We start from the raw sequence: 25,732 nt of genomic DNA on the forward strand, positions 1-25,732 counted from the left end.
TCTGCCATTTCAGGGCATGACAACTTTGACATTGTCAGCTTGCTTCGACACTAATTTATACAGGCTTACCTATATTCAACCACTATGGCAATTGCTTTCAAAAAGAATTCTGACGTGCCAAAAACAGAAAACTTCAATCAATGGCTATTAATTTGTATTCATATATGTGGACCTCTATTTTACTAATTATGTGCTTGCAAATTAAATTAATGAGTACCCAGATATCGCCTCCTGTTTCGCCAGCCAATTAGACCAATGTTCATCGCTTGCTAAACCCTAAGATGGACTCATTTGTCGCCGTAGTCACACATTGTCATGCCAGGCCAGTTTTCGGTTGCATCTAGAAATGACCAATCGGATTAAGATCATCATTTCTCGTGTTTCCGCTAATTAACTTTCATGAAAGACAATGGGAAAGAAGTCTTTGCAAATAGGGAGAGCTGTCTCTTTAACCAGTATTCAAACTATTATCAAGATACCCAATAATTAATCAATGGGGTTTGTTTGATTTAACGTGGTACCATGGCTTAAAATGGTGTGTGTGTGTGTCTCAAGAAAATAGAGAGAGAGAAATAAAGGAGACGACAAAAAAGAAAAAGAATATAGGTGAGAAGAAGATTTTGGGCTAAGAGCATGTAATAACAAGAAACGGTCATTGGTTCTACAGTATACTAGGGCTAAAAATGTCGTGTAAAACCAACAAAAGTGACTTGCCATCCTAACCCTAAACCAACACCCCGCTTTCTTATTCTGTTGGTGCTCGTTTCTTATGCAACTATATATCTTCTTGTGGACTTCTTTCTGTTGTATTTGATGGTAAAGAATTCATAGATAGATAGGGGTTCGACATTAAAAGTACTGTTGGCCATCGATCCATGGAGCAATATTCTTTGGCCGGTAATTCAAGTGATGATGCAAAGAGTGCTGCTTGCCCTAGAGGTCACTGGAGACCTGCTGAGGATGACAAACTCAGGCAACTGGTTGAACAATACGGTGCACAAAACTGGAATGATATTGCAGAGAAGCTCCAAGGAAGATCAGGTTAGTTATATTTAACTTCTAAATTATTTTTTTTATAAATCAGGTGAATATCATTAAGATCAAACACGTTAGATAATCGGAAATTGATGCTTAATTTAGAGATAGCATATATCCACAGATTATCGTAGGAAAAATATTGCAAGAAGGTATTAGCTCATACAGTATACGCATATCTGAAATTTTAATTTGTTACTTGAAACGGGTTTTCAAGAATTAAGATTAATTGCAGATGGATTCTTATCTTAATTAAGCATTAATTAACAGATATATCAATGTTATTATGTCTCTCTAAATGTGTGTAGGACTTCTGGATCATGCTAGACGTAATTTTACCAGATATTTTTATTTTCTCATGGAGGTAATTTTACCAGCTTATGATTGGATCTATAATGTCTCATATATGTGGGTGCCAGCTTGAGTAACTTCCAAAATTCCTATCGTGCGATAAGGGAGATAAAATTATACCAAGTATATTAATGACGCCAGTCTCTCTCTCTAAATATTACAAGGACACACACATGCACACACTTTGATCACTTAATTGGTTCCTGATTTTCTCTCTTTATGCAGGGAAGAGTTGCAGATTGAGGTGGGTTAATCAACTTGATCCTAGAATCAACAGGAGACCCTTCAGTGAAGAGGAAGAAGAGAGACTACTAGCAGCTCATCATGTTCATGGAAACAAGTGGGCATTAATAGCCAGACTATTTCCAGGTCGAACGGATAATGCTGTGAAAAATCATTGGCATGTAATAATGGCGAGAAAGCAAAGGGAACTATCCAAGCTATGTGGAAAGCGGAGTTATCAAGATCGTGTAAGTGACTCCAATCCCCCCTTCAGTAATTCGCATGCAAGGAAATCTAGGACTCAAGAGATGTTCAGTACGAGAATTGGATTTGAGGGCTCTAGAGAGTGCGAATTTCGAAACGCCAGTAAAGATAGGACATTCTCAATATCTCCTTCTAGTTCTTCACCTTCTTGGAATTCCCTCCCATCAACTTTAGCAGCTTCAAACAATTCTTGTTTGGTGGATTTATCGAGAAGGAAAGGAAGAGATAATTACTTCAACTCAAGTTTATTATGCACCACCGAGAGCTCCAAAGTCTCCGATCAATCTATTTATAGATACCATATGAATTCTTCAGTGCGTAGCAGCAACTGGAGTTCCAGTAAATTCGGGCTTCCAAACTGTAGAAAGGTTGTTCCAAGTCCATTAGGATCCATTAAACTTGGAGATGATAATGGAAACCATGGAATGATCAAGAAAGAGTTGTGTTGTCATAATTCATCCACATTAAAGAATATGAGAGCGACGAGTAACCATCAAGAGCAAGGAGATCATGAATCTATCAGACACAAGGATGTTCCTTTTATAGATTTTCTTGGTGTGGGTATATCTTCTTGATCACCCCCAAAAACTCCAATTATATTTTATCACATGCATTATAGTGTAGGGCTTACACTTTCTTTTGATCCTGTGAAAAATGTTGATGGCATGAAAATTAAGTAACAACAGTATCGTAGCTTTCATGTAATTTATACTTGGTAACAATTCCTATATATATTGAAAGATTCAAGCGTAATAACGTATGATGTAGACGACCTTCATGTGAATCTCAAGACATTCTTGATCTTCTCTAGGTCAGAGATGCCAAGATCATACATATAGTACGTTTTTTTGATGCATCCTTAAGCATTGATTTTGTTTACTTTGTCATATTTTTATCGATGAATCCATTTGTTTAATAAAAAAAAACCTATTTACATGGTTTATCTGTCACACTCCCAAGCTAGCTATGGCTCACTGGTTTCTTTTTCGATCCCCTATATATATTTTTGGTTATTGTGTGATGAATCGGAAGTGGGAATTCGAAAAACCTTCCTCTCAGAGAACTCTCACCCATCATCTTAAATTAATATTTCTAAATCTGAGCTCTACTCCATATAATTTATTTTTTTTGAAAAATAATTTACTTTGACAATGGTGATGCCAATTAGACTAAGTGCGTCGTTCGTTGAGACCCCAAAGAAAATAAAATCAATTGTATTCGCATCCAGTTCACAAACTTGTGGCATAATGATCTGATTTATCACTGAATCCATGCCATGAAGATTAATGATGATTCTTTAATGATACTTGTACTTTGTACATATATAAACTAAGTTAATTATGACAGGAATCCAAATAAACGATATTATCCAACCAAAGACTTGCAATGATTTCACTCTCTTAGATTCTTAACAACCTCAACAAAGACATTATGGCCGATCCCCTTTTTTGTCATAATTTGAGAATTCTAACAAAAATATTGAAAATGTCAGGTTGGCATGAGTAGTTTCCATTTTCGTCATATATATGTTCTGTACTATTGCAGCTATATTAATTTCTCGTATGTGAAGAATTTCGAAGGTGTTATGAATCCCATGCATGAATAGTTGAATATACAATTACAAGCTCTTTTGTAAAACAAAAAAAAAGAAGAAGAAGCGATTTGTAACTCTTTAAGCACAAAAAATCGACTCGTGTGTGTGTGTATAGCTGTTGTCGGTGATTTTCAAACCAACTCACCGACAAAGTTCTTTTTATCTCATTTTCTTTTTCTTTTATATTAAATCAATTTAGATCTTATAATCCATTATGAATCTAGCTCTAATTTTGATTTTTATTTACTTATTTTTCTATCAGTATTTAGTTTTATTTACCTGCTTGTGGGGTTTTTATGTTCTTTGGATAAATGTATGATTATTTTAATTGGCAATTCGTATTAATTCAGAGCACTTTTAATTGAGGATAAATTAGATCGCATGTACTACACTATAGGGAAACTAAAATTTCTTTAAACATAAAAAAAAAATTCATATCTCAAAAAACAATTTGACACTATTATTAAATTAAAAAATACAATTTTTTTGAATTGCTTTTCAATCAAGATAATTTTTTATTATTGTATCTCTTATTTATATTAGCGAACTCATTGTTTTTAACTGGAATTAATATTTTTGCTGAAAAATTATTTTGTAATTGTTAAAGCAGCTTTTTAAATATTAAAATAGCATCTTCATATTTTATGTGTGATTAAAAGCTAAAAACACCATAAATATGATAAAATCATGTTAAAAATCTATTTAAAAATTTTAAGAATAAAACAAAGATTTGAATTGAATTTCATGTACAATTTATTATTAGTATTATTATTTTTATATGAGATACTTAATAATGAAAGTGAATATAGTAAGTGAATCTAGTAAATAATATAGTAAGATTAAGAGTAAGTGAATATAGTAAGATTCAAATAAAAAATTTAAAATAATATTTTAAAACCTTGTTCAAATTAAGAGTAAGTGAATCTAGTAAATATTTTTTGGAATGCTAAGAAAACCTAAGAAAAAAATAAAAAAAATAATATGTTCATATTTTATGTGTGATTAAAAGCTAAAAACATGATAAAATCATGTATCAAATATTTTTTAAAAAATAAATTAATTTTCCAAGAACAATTTATTATTATTTTTATGTCAGTTCAAATAAAATATTATCATAAGATGAAATCAAATAAAAATATAATCCAATAGAATACTCCGTGGATTTGATGAAAATTATCATCATCCCTGGATGAGAGCCTTGATTGTAATTTTGACTCATGCTTTGATTAATTAGGAAGTGGCCAAAAACCATAATCTGGAGATAATAGAGATCTTTTGCGCTGATTGGACAAAAATCGCGATATGACATTAATTTAGGCCAATGTATTAAGAAGAAAAAGGCATATAACCCTACGAGGATTTAGACCCAAGAATTGTAACAATGCAGGAAAAACAAGATGATAAATTGTAAATTAATCATCTTTTTTTTAAGGTTCATAAGATATTTTTAAGTGTTTGAAGTAAAAGGAAACTGGTTTTTGGGTCTTAAGGATTTAAAATTTGATTTTCTAGTAGTTTCTAGATGCTTGAGATGCTTAGAGATCATCCATGTAATGAATTAAACAAAATAGACAAAGCATCATATTTTTTAAAAAATATATATTATTTTATTTATAAAAAAATTTAAAATCAAGTGCGTGGACTTGGCTTTGTAAACTCATGTGACTGGCTTGCTTTTAAATGTCCCAAAAAAATATTGTTTTATTTATGAAAAAAATAAAATCAAGTATGTGGGCTTGGCTTTGCAAACTCTTGTGACTGGCTAGCTTTTAATTGTCCCAACCACCTAGCCTCTTTAGTATTATTCTCTCCATCTTTTTAAAATTAATTTATTAAACACGTATTTAGGTTGTTACTTCATTAAAAGCCATCCAATTTCTACTTAGTTTTCCAATAAGCTTACAGTATTTTTTATTTTTTTAATATTAGCATGTGCTAGTCTTACACGGCTCTTCATGGTTATTTTAAAAATTATTAAATTTAATTGGATTTATAATCTAAATTATAAAATAATCTGAATTAACTTGAATTGATAAAAAAAAAAATTATTATTTTAATATTTAAATAAAAATCAAAACAAGTGGTTTTTACATGGTTGACAAAGTGGTGTTCAAAACTAAAAAATAATTAAAATATATCAAATAAACTCTAATAAAATTTTATTTAAAACTTGGATTAAGTAATGATATCAGCTAAGAGACATCAACGTTGATCCACTAAAAAAAATTCCTTACATAAACATGCAAATAATATATAGTCTTATATTTTTATATCTATTTCTGTCAAAATTATTAAAATAGAATTTTTTAATATTTAAAACTTGCTTTTATTATTTGTATAAAACTTGCTTTTACTCAATGCAATTCAAATTATTTATCTTTTTATATAAAAAAATATTTTCATATAATTAAAATAAGAAATAAATTGAAAGGCTCACTTCAGTACAAAATTATATTTTTTCAATACACATTTATCTTTTAATTTTTTAACTTGCTATTTGATCAGTATTAATAATTTTTTAAAATTTATTTACATATATAACCTTTGTTATTTTATTAAACATACTCAAAAAAATTATATTTTATAATTAATTTTTTTTATCTGGTGTTAAAAATGCGTCCGCGCGTTCTTTTTATGGTGTAAAAAAAACCTTTTGCATCAGTAGGTCCTTGTCCAAAACGACAACAACAAGAAGCAGAAAAATCATCCACCCAACCACACACGTGCCTTACTGGCGCGTATACCCCAACATATTATTATTTAGCCCTCTAAAAACACAAAATCATCTGTTCATCGTCTCTCTCTAAATTTAAAATGTCGATGACGCCAATGGCTACTAAAACTGCACTCCCGAACCATTCGGCATGACGGTCAAACTCAAAGTCAAAGGCAAACTTAAAGTACTCTGGGTATCCAACGGTGAGAATGCAGAGAAAGAAGACGACGACGACGACGAGGATATACCGTCTGATTGAAAACGAAGACGATACCGGATTCATTGCCGGTTTTATTTCGGGTTATCCTCTCTCTGCTTCTCTACTCGGCAAACCCGACTTTGACCTCCTGACGTACGTGGGCCACCACTCCTCTCTCTACTCATTTGATGAGTACTTGCATTTGTTTAAGATTTTTAATATTGCTTGGATTGGTTTTTGCAGGCCACCGGAAATGGCTGCTACGGCTAGGACGGTTTGTGCGCCGGCTCCGCTCATACCCATCATAGCTGATGCTGGTAAATTTTTATTTTTTTAAGAAAAACTTTTTTTCTTCAATTTGGGTGTAATTATTTTTTCTTAAGATGTAATTTTGTTGTATAGTGATTATTATTTCTGATTATAGATAATTAGCCTGTTTTAACATTGTAAAAAAAATATGGGCTTGTTGTAGCTTGATACCGCCGTGAATATATTATTATCGAAAACAATTTAAGAAGCTATTTCGCTGATTATCAAAAAGAAAGAAGTTATTTTATTATCAACGACCTTAACTTGTAAATTGTAATTGTAAATGGCGTGCTGGAAAATACTATAACTTTCCGTTGGGGTGTAGAAATCAGAGGAACCAGACTTGCTTTCAAGTACATTTTCATCTATGTCATCTTGCATTACTTGGAAGCATAAACTGGTTAATTAAATCTCTTCATGTCGACTTGAATGTCTTATATTAATAATACACATTTCTTTTTATATGAACCTCGGGATTTCTCCTCTGTTTCTGCTCAGTTCAGACACTAGTGGTGGCTATGCTCTCAATGTTCAGAGGACTGTCAAAGACTTGATTGCAGCTGGTGCAGCTGGATGCTTTCTAGAGGTGCTCCTTCTTTAGCTTTCTTTTGCAAATGATGATGGCAACACGGAGTTGTTCCTTCCTTTCATGGCTATACACCAACTGATTGAAATTGATTTTTCTTCCAGGATCAAGCATGGCCAAAGAAGTGTGGTTAGAATCACCACCCTTTCGTTGATGTTCGTTTTGACTGTATTTTTCTGAAAAACTGGAAAAATTTCCACAAGTAAACGTAAGCTTATGTTTTCAGTAAGCTGCCTCCAATTCTGATTATCTTTCTTCATGTGTTCAATTGCAGGGCATGTGCGTGGCAAACAGGTATTCATTTCGATTTCTAGTCTTGTAGTATAAGAGATTCTGCTGATTTTTCCTTAGACACCAGCTTTTTGATTGGAATAGCGCATGCAAGGAAGCTAGATGTCTCATTTCTGTAGATCCCTTTGTTAAATTGATGTAATTGTTCCTTCTGGTAAAAAACTTTGAGGATTTAGTGTCTTTACATTCTCCTTTTCTTTGCTTCCTCATTTTCTTCTTCTTTTTAGGTTATACCTGCAGAAGAGCATGCTGCCAAAATAGCATCTGCCAGAGATGCTGCTGGGGATTCTGATTTCTTCCTTGTGGCTAGGACTGATGCACGTGCACATCAGCAAAACCTGGTCACTCAGATGCCATTTCAAGGGCTAATCTATACATGGAGGTATGCATCTTGTGTTATTTTAAATTCTTCTTCTGTTGATAGGATGTTCGACTTTTTATCACCATTAAAGTGGCATTCAGCTGGTTTGATGCTAGTATGTTGCTTTGGATTGGAAGCAGGAAAGGTCTTCATTCACGAGTCACACTGACCACAGTTTTGAAATTTCTTTACTACTGGCCTACGCCAGTGTTGGCTGAACTATTCTTAATAAACTTATTGCAAGTTCTACATCCATGGAGGAAGAACATGAGAAAATGTGTGTTATTCCCAGACTTAGAGAAGCATTTTATTCTAAAATTTCTCTCCTTTTGTATCCCGCACTGTGATTTGACCACTGTCATTATGTCCTCAAGGTTGAGGCCTTTAATCTGTTTGCAACCAACAGCAGGTGATGAGACCATATAAAGCCATTTAAATTGAACTATATATCAACATCTGATTTTCTAATTTCTTAGTCTTTTTATTGCAATGCTTCCTGTTCCAATATTCTGTGGACCTATTCCTAGAAAAACTCAGTATCCTCCAAATAACGGATCCTTTAGCTTAAGAGAACATAGTTTGGATATTTTAGTTCTATATTTCCTTTCTATTTGATAAGTAAATGTGTTTTTGTGAGCTCCATAGTGGATGACTGCTGCATTGAAGCAGAACAACTCTACTTTATTTTTATTCTTTTTGCTCCATTTACTTTCGAGTATCAAAATCTAGGGTCTGTTTGTCAAAAAGAATGGATTGGGGGAGGATGAATATGATAAAATGAAAGTGTAGCTAGGGAAAAGGATGGGATGTGAACCCATCTATGTAGTTGTTTGGCTAACATGGGATGGAGGGTTTAAAGTTATTCCGCCCAAATTATGAGGATTGGAAATTACAAATCAGGAAGAATAGGAGAGGTCCTTCCACTTCTTCTTTAGGTCCTTATCATTCTTCCTAAAATAAGGAAATAACCGAGCCTTCACAATTCATCCCTCCCCTTTCATCCATCACTTCCTCAATCCCCCTTGACAAACACAACCTTAGACGTTTCAACTAGCCATGTACTTCATTTTATCTGGTATTATCTCTGCAGCTGATGGATGTTTTGTACACTCAATCCTCATCTAATTTCGTAATAATTTAGTTATGTTTTTTTAGTTTACTTTTAGTTTTTTTTTTTACTCTAAACCTAATTTCTAATCAATTAAAGAATAAAATTAAAAAAAAAATGAATTAAAAAAAAATTAAGGCAACCGGGTTAACTTGTAACACGGGTCAAGAGATTAAAATAACCATATAGAAAGCAAATCACAACAAAACATAAAGTTAAATCTCCCAAATATTGAAGAATAAAATAAATTTTAAATTTTAAAGAAAAAATATAAAATAAATAAATATTACAATAAATAATTTTTTGTGAGATGATGTATACTAAAACCAATATGTCTTCTACTTTTAGTTAATTAACATTTGCTAAAATTATGGTTGTGTAATACATCAAGCAAAGTTTCTAACAATAGCCATAAGTATCAAAGATTTAATATTTATTATATTCATATGTTATTCATTGCTAAATTTATATATTTATATTTTATTTATTGGTTTTGATTATTAATTATCCAAGTATAATTTATTATTTAATAAAAAGTAAAAGAGTAATGCGTGTTGATGATACACACTATATCATTGCCTGCACTATAACACTTCGGGTAAAATTAAATTTTTTTATTTAAAAAAATATTTGAGTATTGGCAATGTATTTTTTTAGCCAAAAAAACTTAAATTATATGAGAATTGATCTAATATAACATGCTTAACTTGACATGTCTAGAAACAACTTAAATGATAATAATGTAGTATGACTAAAAAAAAATCAAGATAATATTTTAAAAAAATATTAATACAACAACATATTAGATCAACTTATATCAACTTACGTTAATATGTCAAATCTACTATCTCAGTCATAAGGCCCTGATAATTCTATATAAAGCAAACTATTTTTTTTTTAAACTTAATTCTCAATTAACCCAATATTGAAGGATGAAACGAAAACAAAATTGAACTAAAAAAATAAGTTGAGTTAACACGAGTTAACTTGTCAAACTTGTATCATGAGATTGAAATAATCTCATATAAAGTAAATCAAAACAAATTATAAATCTCAATTCTCAAACAACTTAATGTTGAATGATAAAATTAAAAAAAAATGACACAAAAAACCAAGCGACTCAACTAACTAAATTCATGATCTAAGTCAAAAGACTGAAATAACCTCATAGAACACAAATCAAAACAAATTATGAATTTTAATTTCCAATCAACCTAATATTAAGGATAAATTTGAAAAAAAAATCACCAAGAAAAAACCTCAAATCAACTGGTTTAACCTGTGATCAAGATCATAAGATCGAGATAACCACACAAAAAGCAAGTAAAAAAACATAAAGCTCAATTACCAATCAACTCAATATTTAAGGTTTAGATTGAAACAAATAAATAAATAAATAATGATATAAGTTAACTTGGATTAACCTACCAAACTTTGATCAAGAGATCGAAATAACTTCATAGAAAAAAAATAAATTATAAATTTTAATTCTCAATCAACCTAATATTAAAATATAAAATTGAGAAAATAAAAGTATTTAATTAAAAGGAAAAAAAACTTGAGTTAACCCAACTAACTCGCAAATCAGGTTATGAGGCTGTGATAGCTTTGTTAAAAGCAAATAAAAAATAATTATAAAGTTCAATTATCAACTCAATATTGAAGGACAAAACTGAGAAAAAATAATTAAAAAAATAGTATAAGTTAACATGGTTAACTTATAAAATTCTTGTTTCTAGTTATCAAACTGGAATAACTCTATAGAAAATAAATCAAAACAAAGAATGAAATTTAATATCTAGTAAATTTAATATTAAAAAATAAAATTAAAAAAAATCCTTAAATACCAAAACCTTTTGTGTGTGATCATTGTAAAAAAAGAAAAATCCATTCCCTACGTCCTTCACGGCAAAGCAACCTTAAATTTAAGTGGATGGAGGTACACAGGTCCGTTCACGGTTCACGGGTGGCCAACTGATCATACCCGTGAAATTCTTTTTGTCACCTTTTTATTTAGTGCAACCACCACGCTACAATTTCACTGGCCAAAACTTTTTCTACTTGTAGCTGCTCATGCTATGTAATCGAGTGTCCTTGTACAGTCCAAAGGACACCCTTTATAGTCCCACCAGCTTCATGTTCTTTAATGGCAGGTTATCATATCCTCAACACTGAAAGCCCAAGTTAGTGCCTATAATGGAGTTGTTGGCGTCACCTTTAATCAATGCAGGTCTTTTGTAGTCACCGTTTTGTCTTCATGTTTTGCCATTTTTCAAAAATAGATAGTACCCCTCAAATTCTTTATTTCAGTAAATCTTTTATAAAAGGCTATGTTTTTTCTTGCTTTGTATCCTCACATCAATCTTCTCACTCAAAACTTCAGCTTTCTTTTTTACAAGCAATAGTTAAACATGGTTCAGGGAAGGGGCAGTGCAGATCTAGTGATGGTTAATGTGGCTGCACTCCTGTGCTTAATGGTTCTCACTGGGCACGTTCACGCAGCAACTTACATAGTCGGCGGCTCTGGTGGTTGGACCCTTAATATGGATAGTTGGCCGAAAGGCAAGCGCTTTAAAGCTGGTGACACCCTAGGTAAGTTCCGTCACATTCTTTTTTCTACTAGTTAAAGTCATGCAGGAAATGGTCATAAAGAAAACTGGAAAATGCCACGTAGTAGTTGTTAATAATGTTAATAGACACAGACACATGAAAAAGAATATTGATGGACGAAAATTTGTTGAGAACTGGTAAATTAAGGGAATCAAGAAACAAAGCCTGTGCATTTGCTATGTATCATGTTCAAGAGGTGTTCAAGCTAAATAACAAGGCTGTTTTATGTACATTCTCTGGTGAGATTTTTCAGTATTCACTTATGATCCAACGATCCACAATGTGGTGGCCGTGAACAGAGGAGGGTACAGCAGTTGCATCACTCCAGCGGGTGCAAAAGTTTATAAATCAGGAAAAGATCTGATAAAATTATCAAAGGGACAAAACTTATTCATTTGCAATGTTGCAGGACACTGTGAATCTGGGATGAAGATTGCTGTTAATGCTGCTTGAACCTTTGGCTTAAGGTTATCTTTCTTGTAATATATACCTGTATTAGTAGATTGTGCCACGTGTTCATGTGAGGCTAGCGTTTTCTAGAGTGATGATGGGACTGGAAATAAAACCTTGATGTTTGTTGTCCTGGAAAAATCTCGAGTGCTGTCAAACCTTGTTCAAGGTGGAGTCGCCATCACCAATGTTCAAGATTTAAACACAATTTATTTGGACTATTTTAGATCTAGAGTAACCCAATATTTCAACATTTAATTTTCCGCAGACATCGAAATTTCTCATTTCTAAATTCAGAGAAACTATAGTATCCTCACCTTCAAGATGCATATATCCAGGGGTTGTGTAAATTCTGTATTTTACACGGAAAATATATTTTAATGCTAACACATTTTACACGTTTTATACGTCTTTAAATGGAGTCTTGGATTTTCGTTATTTCATAACTTGTTTAATAATGAGATAGAGGATTTTGTATGCATCCCTCGCTATTATGCAGCTATTATGGCGTCCAATATTTTAAATTTTTTTTAACTTTTATGCTACTTACTGTAAATGTTTCTAAATTTATGTTGAGCGCTCACCATTAGTAGTTTTATATTGATTAGTTTATATAAATATCAACCTTACTATATTAATTGATTTATTTAGTTGTTATATATATATGAAAACAAAGCTCATGAGGTAAATTAATGTGATTAAAGTCCCATAAAAAGATGAAGAACAAAAATTAAAAAACAAAAATTGAAATTAAAATATCAATAATCACGAGAGTCAAATTGTAATTTTTAAGAGAGAAAAAAAAATAAAAAAATTCATCAACAACAAACTAAATTATCAATATTAACATGAACCACTTCAAATGAAAAAGGTTATAGTGATGCATCTAACAACACAGTAAAAAAACATTTCTTGACATTGGGAGGTGCTACTCCTGTCGCTCAAATTATGAGGACACCTCTCATATACCTCCTAGTATTGTATGTTAACGCCCATCTTTTATTTATGAAATTGCTTCTAATATGACTTAATTAATAGGAAAAGTTATTGTAAATCATTGTAGAAAGTTGAAAATGCACATCGGCTCTATGTTTAAATTTTTTAATCTTAAAGGTATTTTGGTTATTTCACCATGTATTTTACTTGTTTATTATTTTTTAAATTTATAAAAATACCAAATTTCCCCTTAAATGATATTATAATAACTAAAAAACAATTATGAAAATATAAAAATGCTCTTGTCATGACATGTTTAAATTTTTTGCTTCCAAAGATATTTTAGTCACTTCACTATAAAATTAATATAAGAAAGAACTTATTTACCCATGCTCAATTTGGTATTGACAAATAGACCATGTAAAATGACTTTAATGCCCCCAATAACTAATGTTAAGCTTTGTAGATAGAGAAGTAAAGTTATCATTACATTGTTCTAATTAATAATACTTTTTAGTGTGAAGTTCCAATGTTTTCTTAGGGTTTTAGCTTCTTCTATTTTTTTTAATAAAAATCTATGAATTAAATAATATTTTCTAAAATTTAGAGAGCTAATTATTTATTTTCACTGGAATATAGAGATAAAAAATTATAACCGTAGAGTATACTAAAATAAAATAGAAAAACATTGCGCATAATTGCTCATTCTCTCTCATTTTATCATGGGCAACATTATTCAAGCTGTTTTTTTTTATTGTAGTCATCAAACTTTGTTTGTTTGATATTATATTTTTGCAAGTCATGTTGACTTCGTTTTATATATTGGGATTTTTTTTTTTCATTCTAATGTGTACATGGAGTGTTTGAGATTGTGTTGGTATTAAATGTAAAATCAATATTACAAAATAAAATTTTAGATTTATAGTTTCAAAACTAAATTTAAAAAACAAGAGCAGAGTCTAATTTTTTGTTTTCATTTTATTGTTAAAATGCATGGAAAACTTCACTCAAGTCCCTAAAATTTTATTTTTTACATTCTGGTCCCTATTGTTTTATGTTTTTATATTTCATTTCTAAACTTTGTTTTTTCATATTAATCTCTGGATATCAAAAGATGAGACAAAAAGTCATTGGAAAAGGGAAAAAAAAAGAGAAAAAATCTAAATGAACATATTTTAATTATGAAAATACAAATCTCCTTGTTAATGAATTGATCATAGTTTTATTGAGGGAGTTTGGAACTTTAAGCTTGTAAAAAAAAAAAGTAGAATGTGATTCATGAAGTTTTTTTTATTTGATTTAATTTTGAATTTTTTGATCAATTATAGGGATTTTGAGATTAAAAATAAATTTATTGAATTTTGTGAGATTTTTTTTTTTGTTTTTTATTCCATAAAAAAGGTTAAAAGATAGGGTTTAAAGGTCTAAAAAGTCATATTTTTTGGCATTGAAGATGGCCGGAAACTGCAACCGTTGACGACACATCATTGGCCCTTATCTTATCTTTAACGGACAACGTGTCATTTGCCTATTAAGAAAAAGCCATTTGCAAGATCCTGACCTTTGAAATCCAGGTGTGTTTGACCTTCAGGGGGGGCTAGGCTTGTGGGTCCATCCTTCTAGAACCAAGGCACTTGGTTTCTTTTAAATTGATCATTCAATTTTTAGGAGCATGTTTGGAAGTGTGGTTGCTATTGCTTTTTAAATAGCTTTTCGTGCCAAAATGCATGCCAACGATATTTTTTTATTTTTTAAAAATCATTTTTGACATCAGCATATTAAAATATTATATTTTTATGATAATATTAAAAATTACTTTGTAAATTATTATATACAAAGCTTATATAATTTGTTTTTTAAAAGAACTTTACTTATGAATATTCAGAACCAAGGCAATTGGTTTCTTTTAAATTGATCATTCAATTTTTTTAGTTTAGAATAAAACTAACTATTAATAAAATAATTAAAATAATATTTAAAAAGCTATTCCGTTTTTAATAGTTTTTAAATAATCTTATATTTTTATGATAATATATACAAAGCTTATATAATTTGTTTTTTAAAAGAACTTTACTTATGAATATTCAATGAGAATAAAAATATATTTTTTATTATAATTTTTTAAATGATTTTTTTAGATTAATTATTTTTTTATATAATTGTGTAATAATTATCAAGTCATTTTTTTTAAATTTCTTTTTTAAGTTTTTATTGACAAGGAACTATTTATTTTAAAAAAAAAATCATGTTTCTTTTAGAATAAAAAAGAATGACATGAATAAGGTAAGGGGGTTTGATTGAAAATATATTTTTTATGTTAAATTAAAATAATTTAAATTTTCATGAGTATTTATTTTAATTGACCTTATTTTTTATTAAAAACATCTTGTTAATTAAAAAACCTGATTTTTAAAATCAAAACATAAAATAATACAAGAATAAGAAAAGGAAAATAAACCTCTAAGTTAAAACCAAGATTCATTCTAATAAAGCCACTTTAAGAGATGAGACCTGAAAGCAATTTCTGAATAAAATACTACCGATCACGGTGGTTGCTATATGTAATAATTTCTTTTATTTTATTTTATTTTCAAAAAAGTCGATAAAGAATAATCTAGCCCACTACTTCTTTGTGCTTATCTATCCTAAGATGCGAACAAGACAAAGATGCAATGATGTCTGCCTGACCAAGAATACTATTAACTACATAATTTGTAAGGATAAGTTATTTTTTTAATATAAATAATATCTAGATGTTGTAAATGTGTTTTTAGTAAAAAAAAATTATATAAGATTTATTTGATATGATTTAATTGATTTAATAGGTCCAACAAAAATCAGATGAATAATAAAAATATAGTTTAATTTTAAAAAATCAAATATATAATTTTTTAAGTATTGAAATGACAACATATTAAATTGTTTGGGATTAACTCAAGTTAACTTGTCAAATTTATTGTTCAGATTATAAAAACCTGATAAATCTATAAAAATCAAATAAAAAAAATATTCAACTCAAAACTCAATATTATTAGATGAAATTAAAAACAAAATTCAACTAAAAACATAAATTGAGTTGACTAAAGTTAATCTTTTAAACCTGGATTATAAGAATTAGATAAAAAAATAAATTAAAATAAATTATAAAACTCAATTTACTATCAATCTAATTTTAAATAATAATTTTTTCAAGAAAAAACATAAATATCACCTAAAATAACCAAACAAACTTGCAATTTGATTCATAAAAATATAATAACCTCATATAACTCAAACTGAAATAAATTATAAATTCTAATTTTTATTCAATCTAATATTAAAATATGAGATTGGAAAAAAAAATCAACTTAAAAAACAGAGAAAAAAATCAAGTCAGTCAATTTAACTTGTTACTAAGGTTATAAGACTGTGATAATTCTATAGAAAATAAGTACAAATAAATTATGAATCTCAATTCTCAATCAATATAGTATTGAATTATTAAAATAAAAATAAATTTAAATAAAAAACAATAACCTGAGTCCATATAGGTTAACATGTCAAACTCAAGCAAGGAGTTCAGTATAACTTTATAAAAAATAAATTGAAAAAATATTATAAAGTTCAATTCTTAATCAACTCAATATTAAAAAATAAAATTAATAAAAAAACAAGTCAGCCTGATTAACTCATAAAACTTATAATTCAGGTCATAAGATCATAAGAACTTTGTATAAAGAAAATGAAAAATTAATTATGATTATGAAGCATAATCCTCAACCAAACTAATATTGAAAGATAAAATCAAGAAAAATATAAAAATTAAAAAAAAACTCAAGTCGACACAATTAACCTGCAAAACTTGTAACCCGGATCACTAAATCGAGATAACTTTTAAATAATTTTTTTAGCCATTAAAATTAACGACATGTGTCTTTCAAAGATAATGAATTAGTTAACTCTTGCACAACAAGCATCAATTTTTTTAATTCTTATTTAATTATTAAAACACTCAAATTACCCCACCCAACCAATTAATTAGCAAAACCAATAACAAAATAATACAAATACCCTTTAACTTAAGTAATTAAATTATGTGCCACCAATACTTTTTTAATATGAAACAATATTGAAAATAACAAAAAAAATCCTCTATTTGTCCATTATTTTTATTTATTTTAAAGATTAAAAAGTTATTTTATTGTGTATTTAAAAAAACTAAAGAATGGTATTATAAACTCATTGTAGAATTCAAACACAAAATACTTGTTCTTTCCGCCAAGTAATTTTAGAACACCAAAATTATTCAAGGACAAACATTACTTAACCTTTAAACACATGATAAATAGTTTTTTTTTAAAAAAAGAAAGGCTAAGAAAGAGAAAACATTGTTCCCGTCTGGTAAATTATATCTGGGCTAACAATATTTTCTTCATCTCTTTTTTCTTTTAATAATATAGTAATTTTTCCAGTGTACGTCTTTTCTACTACATAATTAATTGACTTGGTATTAATCGAAGAAGAATTAGTAGCAGCAGGTTAGTTTTTTACCGCTGAAAAGTCAAGCATTGACTTGGTATTAATCGGAAGAAGAAATAGTAGCAGCAGGTTAGTTTCTTACCGCTGAAAAGTCACGCGTGCGCATATATATATATATATATATCACCGAAACACAACCTTCACACTTGTCCCTCATCGTTTCCTCCTTCCATTTATTCACCCGCGCCAAAAATTCAATGAAGACAATAGTCATGGAGAGAGAACAAGAAGAGATGCAATTTCTTGGGGTCTTTGGCATATACAAAGAAGCCTACAAGATTATCTTCTCATGGAGAAAGATCTTCAGTCAGATAGCTCTTGCCTTGATTCTTCCCCTATCGTTCATCTCCCTAGCTCACATCGAGGTATCCAATGTTCTCTCCGGAAAGATTATCAATAACCAAGTAGAGTTACTTGGGACAGAAGCTGGCACGAAGAGATACAATAAACTATCCGATCATGTCTCCTCGGAATTAGCCTATTTTTGGCTCTTCGAAGCTGCATATCTCATCCTTAGTCTCATTTTCTCTCTTCTTTCATCCGCGGCTGTTGTTTACACCATAGCTAGTATCTATACTAACCGAGAAGTGAGTTTCAAGAAGGTTATGAGTGTTGTCCCCAAGGTTTGGAAGAGGCTGATGGTCACCTTTCTGTCTGTCTCTGTAGCTTTTTTCGCATACACTGTAGTTGCCATCCTGGTTTCTTCGTTAGTGTTGATCATTGCATGGTTTGTTTTTACCGGATTTCACTATCTCAAAGTCTTCTATTCGTTTGGGATCGTTCTGTTGGTTCTGTACTTCATGGGGTTTGTGTATATGATCATCGTTTGGCAATTGGCTAGCTCCGTGTCTGTGTTGGAGGAGGCTTGTGGGTTTAAAGCCATGACCAAGAGCAGGGCCCTGATCAAAGGTAAGATGTGGACTGCTATAATTATATTTTTCGAGCTGAATTTATTTTCTGCAGTGATACTCATGGCATTCCAGAATCTAGTTGTTCATGGGGTGTCGATGAACATGGCGACAAGAGTATTATATGGGGTAATTTGCTTATCGTTGTTTCTTGGTTTGCTTTTGTTTGGACTTGTTACCCAAACAGTGATCTATTTTGTTTGCAAATCGAACCACCATGAAAATATTGAAAAGTCAGCGCTGTCGGATCACCTTGATGTTTACCATGGAGAGCATGTGCCATTGAATTCCAAGGATGTCCAGTTAGAGGAATCTTATGTTTGAATTTGTACGAGGTAGAGTAATAATACTATGATATTGTATCAAAATATGACACGGTTTTCATAAATCAGTGTCATCTGTAACTCTAATTTGTTGAATCAGTGTCATCTTTAATTCTAAAAAATTACTGTTTTTCTTCCCTCGATCAATTTCTTTCTCGATTAAATATTGCCGTGGAAAATTGAAGCCCTCGGCAGCTTTATGTGTTTGATCAAAAGGCCTCATAGAGCGGAGAAAATTGAAATTACAAGTGGGCTTGTGCTCTGAAACTTCCAAGTAATAAATCCCATCATATAGTTTCTGGGTCTCCATCTTCTTATTCCATGCTGTAAATATATTATATTGGTGCATAATGATATTTAGTTTATCAAAATATAAATATATAAATTATTAAAAAATATTAAAAAAAAGCTTAGAATGTTTATAATTTTAAATTTTTACACGGTCAAAAATAAAATTCAAGAGAAACATGCATGTTTTTAATAAAAATATAATTAAAAAAATATTAGCATGCATATTAAACATATATTTGAACTTGTAATTGATATAAAAACAAAGTTTTATTGTGCATACTAATAATAAAATTAACTATATTTTAAATTAAAATAAAAAATAGTAGTTACTTGTTAAAATAATTTAAAATAATAAATATTTTGTTGTTATCTATTATAAAATTATTTATTCTTAGATTTTATTGTTCATTACTTGTACAATTGGGATGCTTACAATATGTTTTTAAAAATTGTAATAACATCATTTTGATTTAGATGCAATTTGAAACTAAAATTTTTAAATCAAAATAAAATGGCTGAATTTTCTCTAAACAAAGTAAATCTAAATTTTATATTTTTTAAAATAAAATTAAAGTATAAAAAGGAGAATAAAAACAGCAAAAATGAGTTGAGGAAGAGTCCAAAAAAATCTAAAAAAACTTTATATTAAGTTATAATAAATTTTAAAAGGTTAAAAAATTAATTCTCACCATTCAATCATTCAGTCTTTAATGAGCTACCATGACTCAAGAAATAAATTTAAACATAATGATTATAAATCTAATTTTTTTAATAAAAAAACTATTAATGTTTGTATAAAATACTTTTGGAAAATACTGTTAATATTCATTGGTTAGATTAGACAAGCAATAAGCTGAAAAAAATAGTTATTCATGAACTAGACTTATATCTAAATTTCACTTGGTAAAAAATAAATTTTTATGATTTAAATATTATTTTATTATAAAATCAAGTCCAAAAGAGTTAAAACTCAAAACTTACTTTAACTAGAATCTTTGCAAATTTTAAGCGCCTTTTAAACTAATTTTAACTCTTCACCTATTCAATTTATAAATACTAGAAATTTTTTTATTTTTTTAATTGCAAGTTATAATTTTATAAAAAGTTTTGGGTTTTACCAAAATATGCCAACTAATAATTATTTAAAATTATGATGATGTATTACATTTTAATAAATTTTTAACCTATAAAGTAAATAAATTTTACTTTTAATTTAACTTCAAATATACCTATTAGCCATATTTTAACAAATTTCCCGACACATAAACAAGAAAAAGCTTAGATGCGCTCAGAAAATGCAACCGAGAGCTCGAGGACAAGCCAACGCTAAGGCAGCCTGGCTCAGTTTGGACTGCTCTTTCTTTCTTTTTCCAGCCACGGTTGTGTTGGTTCCTGACCCATTAAATGCAATAGATGGAGAGCTCGACGACGAATCACTGGGGTGGAAATATTTTATATCTTGGTTTGATTGAAAATATTTTTTTCTATTAAATTAAAATAATTTAAATTTTCTTGAATATTTTTTTAATTGACCTTATTTTTTATTAGAAAAAAAATCTTGTTAATAAAAAAAACATTTTATATCAAAATATAAAAAAATACGAGAATAAGAAAAGGAAAATAAGTTAAAACCAAGATTCATTCTAATAAAGCCACTTTAAGCCAGAGATGAGACCTGCAAGCAATTTAATAGACAGTACAAAGGGCTAATAGAAAAAAAATAAAAAAAATAATTATGATTACGAAGCATATTTCTTCTCATAATTTTTTATTTTCAAGGGCTAAAATGTAAAATACTTTGGCATTTCACTGTTCACAACTACTGTGATATGCAAAGGAGACGTTTTATTATATTACAATCTGACTTGAAACATGAACAACTCACCATCTAGAATGCTTCAAGTTAAAGAAAAAAATATATAATAAAAAACCCAGCTAGTCCAGTAAAGAATCTGGACAAGTCAACTAGGTTTTTATTATTATTATTTCTTGTTTAATCAGCATCAGTCCAGAATTAACCAGGTCTGGAACAACTCTCTGGACCGGTTCTATTTTAAAAGCAATAGTCAAAGACTAAATTCACAATTCGCGTTGCAGGCTGATAAAAAAATTTGATTACGCGGAAAGGATGTTTAGATGATAATAATATTTATAAAAAAATAAGAATAATGTCTACATTGAGTAATTAACACAACTAAATCTAATAATATTGAAAAGTCTAGTAATATAATTAAAACTAGGACAACAACGATGACAGATGAATTGTAAAAAATATTTGATAACAATCAATTAAAACAAGTAAATTACTAATATTATATTTTTAAAAAATAAAATAAATTATCATTAGCAATTCACTGTAACTTCATCGTGGACATCACCTATCACATAAAAAAATTACTTGTTGAGATGGTTGAAACCTGAACACAAAATTTTGGACAACAACATAAGAATTTGTAGCATGAATCGTTAGAGTAACGTCCCAGAAAAAAAAATAAAAAATAAAAAAAAATATTCACTTATATTCAATAAATTAATTTAATTTAATTTAAAAATAAAATTTTCTTTAAAAATAAACTTCATGAAACGAAACTCAAGCCACCCTAAAATAGCTTTCTAGATTATTGAAATTAGTCACATATATCATTTAAAAATGACAAATAGATGGTACTTATATAACACGTGTCAAATTTTTTAAACTTTATTTATTTATTAAAATACTCAAATGACCCCACCTAACTAATTAATTAAAAACCAACAACAACAAAATAACACAAATACGTTTTAACTTAAGAATTAAATTATTGGACACCACTATTTATTTTTAACCATGCAACAATATTGAAAATAACAAAAAATCCTATATTTTTCCTCTATTTTTTATTTTATTTTAAAGGTTAAAAAGTTATTTTAATATTTTTAATTGAAAATACAAAACTAAAAAAATAGTATTATAAAATACTAGTTTTACAACCCCCCCCCCCACGTTAATGTTAGAACACCACAATTATCTACAAAGAAAGAGAGAACATTGTTCCCGTCTGTTAAATTATATCTGGGCTAACAATATTTTCTTCATCTCTTTTAATTTTGTTTTCTAATAATATAATAATTTTTCCATTGGACGTCTTTTCTACTACATAATCAATCTTGACACTGACTTGGTATTAATCGGAAGAACAAGTAGCAGCAACAGGTTCTTACCCTGAAAAGTCACTCGAGCGAGAATATATATATATATATATAGCATTGACTTTTCTTACCGCTGAAAAGTCACGCGAGCGCATCACACTCACACACATACATTTGTTTCACCAAAACACAACCTTCACACTTCTCCCTCATCATTTCCTCCCTCTATTTCTTCACCCTGCGCCAAAAATTCAATTAAGACAATAGTCATGGAGAGAAAACAAGAAGAGATGCAATTTCTTGGGGTCTTTGGCATATACAAAGAAGCCTACAAGATTATCTTCTCATGGAGAAAGATCTTCAGTCAGATAGCTCTTGCCTTGATTCTTCCCCTATCGTTCATCTCCCTAGCTCACATCGAGGTATCCAATGTTCTCTCCGGAAAGATTATCAATAACCAAGTAGAGTTACTTGGGACAGAAGCTGGCACGAAGAGATACAATAAACTATCCGATCATGTCTCCTCGGAATTAGCCTATTTTTGGCTCTTCGAAGCTGCATATCTCATCCTTAGTCTCATTTTCTCTCTTCTTTCATCCGCGGCTGTTGTTTACACCATAGCTAGTATCTATACTAACCGAGAAGTGAGTTTCAAGAAGGTTATGAGTGTTGTCCCCAAGGTTTGGAAGAGGCTGATGGTCACCTTTCTGTCTGTCTCTGTAGCTTTTTTCGCATACACTGTAGTTGCCATCCTGGTTTCTTCGTTAGTGTTGATCATTGCATGGTTTGTTTTTACCGGATTTCACTATCTCAAAGTCTTCTATTCGTTTGGGATCGTTCTGTTGGTTCTGTACTTCATGGGGTTTGTGTATATGATCATCGTTTGGCAATTGGCTAGCTCCGTGTCTGTGTTGGAGGAGGCTTGTGGGTTTAAAGCCATGACCAAGAGCAGGGCCCTGATCAAAGGTAAGATGTGGACTGCTATAATTATATTGTTTAAGCTGAAATTATCTTTTGCAGTAATACACAAGGCATTCCAGAATCTAGTTGTTCATGGGGTGTCGATGAACACGGCGACAAGATTATTATATGGGGTAATTTGCTTATCGTTGTTTCTTGGTTTTTTCAATAACCAAGTAGAGTTACTTGGGACAGAAGCTGGCACGAAGAGATACAATAAACTATCCAATCGTATCTCCTCGGAATTAGCCTATTTTTGGCCCTTCGAAGTTGCATATCTCATCCTTAGCCTATTTTTATATTAATTTTTATGTTTGAATTTGTACGAGGTAGAGTAATAATACTTTGATATTGTATCAAAATATGGCATGATTTTCATAAATCAGCGTTATCTGTAATTCTAATTTGTTGATTCAGTATCATCTGTAATTCTAAAAAATTACTACTTTTCTTCTCTCAATCAATATCTTTATCGATTAAATGCCGTAAGAAAATTAAAAGTCTTCGGCAGCTTTATGTGTTGACCAAAAGGGCTCGTAGAGCAAAGAAAATTGAAATTACAAGTGGGCTTATGCTCTGAAACTTCCAAGTAATAAATCCCACTGTGTCAACAAAATTTCATCATATAGCTTCTGGATCACCATCTCATTATTCCATGTTGTAAATATATTGTATCGGTGCATAACATTTAATTTATCAAAATATTAATATATAAATTATTAAAAAAAGCTTAGAATATTTATAATTTTAAATTTATACACAAACAAAAATAAAATTCAAAAGAAACTTGCATGTTTTTAACACAAATATAATTAAAAAAAATATTAGCATGCATGCTAAACATATATTTAAATTTGTAATTGATATAAAAACAAAGTTCTATTATGCATATTAATAATAAAATGAACCATGCTTAAATTAAAAAAAAAAAGTATTTACTTGTTGTAACACTTTAAAATAATGAATATTTTACTTTTATTAATAATAAAATCATTTATTCTTTTGTTATTAATAATAAAATTATTTATTCTTAAGGTTTTATTGTTTGTTATTTCTGCAGCTAAAATGTTTGTAACATGCTTCTCAAAATTTCAATAACGCCACTTTGATTTAGATGTTTTTTCAAACTAAGGTTTTTGAACTAAAGTAAAATAATTGAATTATCTCTTAACAATGTAAATCTAAACTTTAGATATTTAAAAATAAAATTAAAGCATAACAAAGAGAATAAAAACACCAAGAATGAGTCGAGGAAGAGTTCACAAAAATCTATATAAAAAAATAAAACATTGTATTACACTCTTCCTTCACCTTTTTTTATAGTGAATTTTTAAAGTTAAAAAGTTAGAAGAATTAATTCCCACCATTCAACCTTTAATTAGCCACCATGACTCAATAATTAAATGTGAACATAACGATCATAAATCTAATTTTTTTAAATAAAAAAATCTACTCATGTTTGTATAAAATGCTTTTGAAAAATACTGTTAATATTCATTGGTTGGACTAGACAAGCAATGGGCTGAAAAAAATAGTTATTCATGAACTAGACCTATGTCCAAATTTCAATTGATAAAAAATAATTTTTATGATTTAAAATATTATTTTACAATAAAATCAAGCCTAGATCCATTATTCAAGTGGCTTTAAACTCAAAACTCACTTTTACTAGAATTTCTCATTTCTTAAAATTTTTGAGTGATTTTTAGACAAATTTTAACTTTTCACCTATTTAATTTATAAACAATTTTTTTTTTTTGTTTTTTCAATGCTAGATATAATTCTGTAAAAGGTTTTGAGTTTTGTCAAAACATTTCAACCAATAATTATTTAAGATTAATTTTTTATTTATCTATAATTCATTTAAATGTTGATGTTTTGTGTTAAACAATAAATATTCAAAATTAAAATTTAATAATTTTTTATACCTATTAACCATATTTTAACAAACTTCCCAACACATAAACAAGGAAAAGCTTAGATGGGCTCAGAAAATGCAACCGAGAGCTCGAGGACAAGACAATGCTAAGGCAGACTGGCCCAGTTGGCCTGCTTTTTCTTTCTTTTTCCAGCCACGGTTGTGTTGGTTCCTAACCCATTAAAATGCTGTCGATGGAGAGCTCGACGACGAATCACTGGGTTGGAAATAGTGGGTTTAGCCTATAATCAATGCTTGATATACTCATGGCTGACATCTTAAATTCCCAGTTACCTAGGAAGCATCATCAATTTGACCAGCTCGATCAAGAAGGGAATTTTGATGATCCAATCCAAAGCAATAATCTCAAGATTCCAAGTTCTAACAGATAGGATTAACTACGAAAATATCATCAATCTGTCATTTTCAATGTTGGCTTTATCAATATATATAGCCAATTTTATCATCTACATTATCTGCTTACAGTTCCGACGTTTCCATCCAAATTTCAGTCAGATTAGCTAATGAGTCTCAATAAATGGTAGGAAAAAATTGAAACAAAGAAAATGAAATAAAAAAAAAGGTGTTCTGAACATTAAAAAAAGAAGGTAAAAATTATGACAAAAATGTAGGTTTTTGGTTTTAGATTCTTC

At 29.5% G+C, this 25,732-nt stretch overlaps 4 protein-coding genes across 5 annotated transcripts; all 4 read left to right on the forward strand.

Moving 5' to 3' along the window:
* The first annotated feature begins 580 nt into the window (after window positions 1-580).
* On the forward strand, window positions 581-2,764 carry LOC105127715 (transcription factor LAF1-like). Its single transcript, XM_011029094.1, has 2 exons — window positions 581-1,041; window positions 1,612-2,764. The coding sequence occupies exons 1-2, from the start codon at window positions 876-878 to the stop codon at window positions 2,445-2,447; spliced, it is 1,002 nt and encodes a 333-aa protein (XP_011027396.1). The 5' UTR covers window positions 581-875; the 3' UTR covers window positions 2,448-2,764.
* A 3,486-nt stretch (window positions 2,765-6,250) lies between these two features.
* LOC105127716 (carboxyvinyl-carboxyphosphonate phosphorylmutase, chloroplastic) lies at window positions 6,251-12,317 on the forward strand. Its single transcript, XM_011029095.1, is given in 9 exon segments — window positions 6,251-6,534; window positions 6,625-6,698; window positions 7,194-7,276; window positions 7,381-7,405; window positions 7,551-7,570; window positions 7,795-7,891; window positions 7,894-7,949; window positions 11,457-11,628; window positions 11,900-12,317. Coding segments are annotated over 9 exon segments (870 nt in total). The 5' UTR covers window positions 6,251-6,391; the 3' UTR covers window positions 12,100-12,317.
* Window positions 12,318-17,687: 5,370 nt separating this feature from the next.
* On the forward strand, window positions 17,688-23,616 carry LOC105127717 (uncharacterized). Of its 2 annotated transcripts, none has more exons than XM_011029096.1 (2): window positions 17,688-18,793; window positions 23,491-23,616. In XM_011029096.1, exon 1 carries the CDS (start codon window positions 17,748-17,750, stop codon window positions 18,780-18,782), a length of 1,035 nt encoding a protein of 344 aa, XP_011027398.1. In that variant the 5' UTR covers window positions 17,688-17,747; the 3' UTR covers window positions 18,783-18,793; window positions 23,491-23,616. The 2 variants fall into 2 exon arrangements, with proteins under 2 accessions (XP_011027398.1, XP_011027399.1); XM_011029097.1 differs by lacking the exon at window positions 23,491-23,616 and having other exon boundaries at window positions 17,688-18,459; window positions 18,646-18,911.
* On the forward strand, window positions 22,471-23,333 carry LOC105127910 (uncharacterized). Its single transcript, XM_011029391.1, has 2 exons — window positions 22,471-23,167; window positions 23,233-23,333. The coding sequence occupies exons 1-2, from the start codon at window positions 22,471-22,473 to the stop codon at window positions 23,331-23,333; spliced, it is 798 nt and encodes a 265-aa protein (XP_011027693.1).
* Window positions 23,617-25,732: the final 2,116 nt, after the last annotated feature.

Source organism: Populus euphratica, unplaced genomic scaffold (assembly GCF_000495115.2).
Source record: "Populus euphratica unplaced genomic scaffold, PopEup_1.0 scaffold93.1, whole genome shotgun sequence".
Lineage (NCBI taxonomy): Eukaryota > Viridiplantae > Streptophyta > Magnoliopsida > Malpighiales > Salicaceae > Populus > Populus euphratica.

Bases quoted from the DNA above. Each gene is read 5' to 3' on its own strand.
- LOC105127715 (XM_011029094.1), top strand. From the start codon at position 876: ATGGAGCAATATTCTTTGGCCGGTAATTCAAGTGATGATGCAAAGAGT. The intron at 1,042-1,611 runs GTTAGTTATATT...CTCTTTATGCAG, and splicing joins GAAGCTCCAAGGAAGATCAG to GGAAGAGTTGCAGATTGAGG.
- LOC105127717 (XM_011029096.1), top strand. From the start codon at position 17,748: ATGAAGACAATAGTCATGGAGAGAGAACAAGAAGAGATGCAATTTCTT.
- LOC105127910 (XM_011029391.1), top strand. From the start codon at position 22,471: ATGGAGAGAAAACAAGAAGAGATGCAATTTCTTGGGGTCTTTGGCATA. The intron at 23,168-23,232 runs GTAAGATGTGGA...GTAATACACAAG, and splicing joins GAGCAGGGCCCTGATCAAAG to GCATTCCAGAATCTAGTTGT.